The following is a 4,806-nucleotide window of genomic DNA, read 5'->3' as shown; positions in this document are numbered from 1 at the left end:
ATTATTGAAAAATATATTCATATTTAATATTTAATAGTATTTTAAACACAATTTCTTCTAATAAGAAAATGCATGTATGTAATAAAAAAAATACTGAATCTTATCTTCAAAAGTGAGTATAGATTAAACATTAAAGTTTTTTGTAGTATGTTAAACATTAAAGTGAGTATAGATTCCGTGATACTTTCATACCACGGAATAAACTCACTCCATGTGTGGGGCACTGAACTTACAATGTTATGCTTAAAGAGACACCTAAAGTGTAGTGTAGATGTATGGACTAACCTTTATGATTTTTAATAAATTTTCCTTTTTTTTTTTGAAAAAAAGGAGTGTCGTATAGATTAAAGTATAATTTAGTATTTATTTTAAAAAAGTACTAAATGTTTCTCCAAACATTAATTTGGTGAACATTTTGTAACTGACGAGTATATTGATTTGAATGAGGTTTTATCTGAGAAATTTAAAATTCAAATTTAAATATAATAAGAAAAAGTGATAAATGAAAGATATAAATATAATGATAATAGAATAAAGAGAAAAATACAGAGTTTGAAAGAAGCTTGTAATTTGCGAATGAAGACATGTTTGAATTTTATATTTTTAATTTTTTTTATTACAGATAGGTGTTCTACTAAAAATAATCTCATTCAAAATATGGCTGAGTATTAAATACAGACATTTCATTTTATGTGTTAAATTTTGTTTTTTCATAGCATAAAAAGTAAACTTTACTAACAATAGAGATTATCTCTCTTGAGATATGAAAAGTAAAATGTAGATCTCTTCTAAATAAATTACTCTATATATATATATATATATAAAGGTTGTGATTCAACCCACGACTTGCTCAGATAAATGAAAGTTCTTACCACTCTTGCAGGCTTTAATTGGTTATATTTTGAAGTTTTTTTTTCCCTTTGATAAAGGTTATATTTTAAAGTTTATACCAAGCATGGTTATTTGGGCTTATATCGGGTTTAACGAGTGGTTTCAAAAATTAGGATTTCTTTTTTGGGCCATGAATTTGTACTAGGCTTCAAATTGGGTTAGGGCTTAAACTGATTCATATGTCACTGCCGATTTCTGCAGGGTCGATGAAGAAAGTAGCAGCCCCACAAATCTTCTCCTTCATCTTCATTTTCCCAAACCCTCAAAACCCTATAAATTTTCATGTCCCTTGAGAGCCTTTTATTTCCTCGCCTCCACCAAAAACCCTAGCCACAGTTAAACCCTACTCCTCTCTTACACTCTCTGAGCAAGCTAGCTACCATGACTGAGCTTGAAGCTTCTCGCACTGACAAGAAGAAGAAGAAGCACCGTAACAAAGACGAAGCTGCCGACGTTCAGGATTCCGACTTCCTGATCAAACCCCAGAGCTATACTCCCGCTATCGACACTTCTCAATGGCCGATTCTCCTCAAGAACTACGACCGCCTCAATGTGCGAACCGGACACTATACTCCTATTCCCTCCGGTTGCTCCCCTCTCAAGCGACCTCTTTCAGAGTACATCAAGTACGGTGTCATGAATCTCGATAAACCCGCGAACCCCTCTTCTCACGAGGTCGTCGCTTGGATTAAACGGATCCTCCGGGTCGAGAAAACGGGTCACAGTGGTACTCTTGATCCTAAGGTCACCGGCAACCTCATAGTTTGCATTGATAGAGCCACGCGTCTGGTGAAATCGCAGCAGGGTGCTGGGAAAGAGTACGTTTGTGTCGCTCGATTGCACTCTGCGGTGCCTGATGTCGCAAAAGTGGCTCGTGCACTTGAGACGCTTACTGGAGCTGTGTTTCAGCGGCCACCGTTGATTTCTGCGGTGAAGAGGCAGCTTAGGATCAGGACAATATATGAAAGTAAGCTTCTTGAGTACGATCCTGATAAGCATTTGGTTGTGTTTTGGATTTCCTGTGAGGCAGGTACGTATGTGAGGACTCTGTGTGTCCATTTGGGTTTGATTCTTGGTGTGGGAGGCCATATGCAGGAGCTTAGAAGGGTGCGTTCGGGTATTCTAGGTGAGAAAGATAATATGGTTTCTATGCATGATGTGTTGGATGCTCAATGGGTTTATGATAACTATAGAGATGAGAGCTATTTGAGAAGGGTTATTATGCCTTTGGAAGTATTGTTAACGAGTTATAAGAGATTAGTTGTGAAGGATTCTGCTGTTAATGCCATTTGTTATGGAGCGAAGCTGATGATTCCAGGGTTACTTAGGTTTGAGAATGATATTGAGGTAGGGGAGGAAGTGGTGCTAATGACTACAAAAGGTGAAGCAATTGCATTGGGGATTGCAGAGATGACTACTGCTGTAATGGCTACTTGTGATCATGGTGTGGTTGCAAAGATCAAAAGAGTTGTCATGGATAGAGATACTTATCCAAGGAAATGGGGTCTAGGACCAAGAGCAGCCATGAAAAAGAAGTTGATTTCAGAAGGGAAGTTAGATAAGCGTGGGAAGCCAAACGAGAATACTCCTCAAGAGTGGCTGAGGAATGTGGTTTTACCAACTGGTGCGGATTCTATCATTGCTGGTATGCATGCATCATCTGAACCAGATGCCGGCAAGAAGGAGACTGCCTTAGTGGGAAAGGAGGATGGGCAAGAGGGTAAAAGAAAACTAGTTGAAAGCACTGATAGTCCTGCTCCAGTGCCCACTAAGAAGGCCAAAACAAAAGAAGTTGAAGAATCTGAAAAGGAAGAAGTAGTTAAGATCAAGAAGGTTAAGGAGGATGTGGTGGAGATTGAAATTGATAAGAAAGAGAAAAAGAAGAAGAAAAAGAAGGACAAGGATGTTGATGAAGCAGAGGCTGGTTCACCCGATGTGGAGAAGTCTGAGAAGAAGAAAAAGAAACACAAAGAAAAGACAGAAGCGACCTCACCTGATGAGGAAAAGTCGGAGAAGAAGAAGAAGAAGAAGAAGAAGAAGGAGAAAGAAGCTGAAAATAATGCTGGGGAGATCAATGGAAAGGCTGATGATGACAATGATAGAAGTGAGAAAAAGAAGAAGAAGAAGCATAAGAAGAAAAGTGAAGTTGCAGAGGAAGAATAGGTAAAAGTGTAGTTAATTGTTGTTATAACTGATTAATTGGTCATAATTTCACATCTACTGCAGTGGGTATTTTAATTTTCCCTTCAATTTGTTGTGTTTTTTCTTATTGTTTCTCATAATTAAGCTTTGAAAAATCGGTGGTGTGCTTAATGTGTAACCTTGGGTTGCCAATGGTTTCTGAAGATGCCATCCAGAGACCTCGTTTTGTTGGCTAGTAAAATTTTGCTGCACCCGTAGAACTAACATTTGCTCCATTATTGTGTTTCTGTTCCTTATGTTTGCCAGAACAGCTGCCTAGCTTCTGAAAACGTTCGCCGGATTTCACTGGTTTAACTTGAGATTAGCACCTTTTGAATATTTTTTTCATGGATATATTACTCTCTGATTCTTTCTAAACATATCTAGAAATCCAGGCTTTTAAAACAGTCAAGTCATGAAAAAACAAGTAATTTAAACTTGCAATGGCTCTAACCATTCAATTGATGTATGACAAACTGCAGTTTGCAGTCTTAGCAGATCTGCTTCACTCAGAAGGCCTGCTCTTAGAGAGGCTCATATTTTAAAGAAATATTTTGCTGCCCATAAGTGTCCTCTATTCATTCTTGAAAAGTTAGAATTGGGTTATAACTAGAGCTACGAGTTACCCCTCCAGTTTCTTGTTTTTTTTCCTTACATTTCAAGTAACGGGAAGTTGGGTTGCATCGTGGTCCTCGAATATTAATTACGGCCCCTTTGGATGCCTGAAAGCTGTTACGCCCTGTTTTTAGACAGAAAATATGGCTTGGGAAATGGAAAATGCGTTATTTTCCTACGAGAGAGGTCATTCAGCGTTTAAAATGGAAAATCAAAATCCTCTCCCTGACATGAAGGAAAATCGATTAAATGTCAGACATGGTTACTTAATCCAGGGTTGGGCTAGTCTTTTCCATTTCAATCTGGTTCGTCGTCTCTGGGCTGACCACCATCTCCATCATTTCCTTCAGATTTTGCTTATTCAATTCTCTGCTTCTTCATCTTCTTTCAGCTTTCTGATTTGATCTTGTGTCGCCTTGTGCTGTTTTTCACTTGATAACGCTGATCTCTTCTTTTACGATTGTGAATGGCGATCCCTTCTTTTCCATAGCCATCGAAGCTTTCTGGAACGCTCATCTTCTTCATTCTATTTTGTTTTATTTTGTTTCGAAAGATCATATCAATACTGATTCTGATATTTCTTTATTCAAATTTGAGTGTGGACTTGATTAGATTATTCTAATCATCGTTTGTTGTGGTGGCGCATCGGAAGGGAAGAAATTGTGTGTTGAGTGAGGACGACAGCAACATCAAAAATTGATTCAATTTGAGACTACTTCAATGCGAAGAACACGAGCGACCTGCAATTATACTGTTACTCTCCGTTAGTAATCATCGTATAACCAACAAGTGTTCATTTTCATATCACTGCAAGTCAAGTCAGTCTTGTTATCTTCCTAGCAACGCAAGATGAAAGAGAAATACGAATCAGAGCTCCAAATTTTGTAATGGCAGAAGCAGAGGTGAAGAACAGAATTTAACTGATCAAACAAAGCTCAGATATCAAGAGTTCGATTGTTTCAGGATGCTGCCACCATCACAAGTAACTTCGTTACATGTAGGGTACTATTTTTGTCATTTATTAGGAATCACTTATAATTAGGAGTGTTCTCGTAGGATGTAATCGAGACATCTTTGTCTTGTGTCCTGTCTTGAAAAATTATTGAGATTGAATTTTTA

At 37.7% G+C, this 4,806-nt stretch overlaps 1 protein-coding gene across 4 annotated transcripts; it reads left to right on the top strand.

The window, feature by feature from the left end:
* Positions 1-1,101: 1,101 nt before the first annotated feature.
* LOC129306397 (H/ACA ribonucleoprotein complex subunit 4) lies at positions 1,102-4,806 on the top strand. 4 transcript variants are annotated; one of them, XM_054946989.1, is made up of 2 exons: positions 1,102-3,054; positions 4,345-4,806. In XM_054946989.1, exon 1 carries the CDS (start codon positions 1,273-1,275, stop codon positions 3,052-3,054), a length of 1,782 nt encoding a protein of 593 aa, XP_054802964.1. In that variant the 5' UTR covers positions 1,102-1,272; the 3' UTR covers positions 4,345-4,806. The 4 variants fall into 4 exon arrangements, with proteins under 4 accessions (XP_054802964.1, XP_054802962.1, XP_054802963.1 ...); XM_054946987.1 differs by having other exon boundaries at positions 4,340-4,806; XM_054946988.1 differs by having other exon boundaries at positions 4,300-4,806.

Source organism: Prosopis cineraria, unplaced genomic scaffold (assembly GCF_029017545.1).
Source record: "Prosopis cineraria cultivar Desert tree isolate PC_DT_omini unplaced genomic scaffold, ASM2901754v1 PC3, whole genome shotgun sequence".
Lineage (NCBI taxonomy): Eukaryota > Viridiplantae > Streptophyta > Magnoliopsida > Fabales > Fabaceae > Prosopis > Prosopis cineraria.
The sequence above is the reverse complement of the archived record's forward strand: the minus strand, read 5'-3'. Positions and strand labels throughout refer to the sequence as shown.

Excerpts from the sequence above, each read along its gene's own strand:
- LOC129306397 (XM_054946989.1), top strand. The coding sequence starts at position 1,273 with ATGACTGAGCTTGAAGCTTCTCGCACTGACAAGAAGAAGAAGAAGCAC.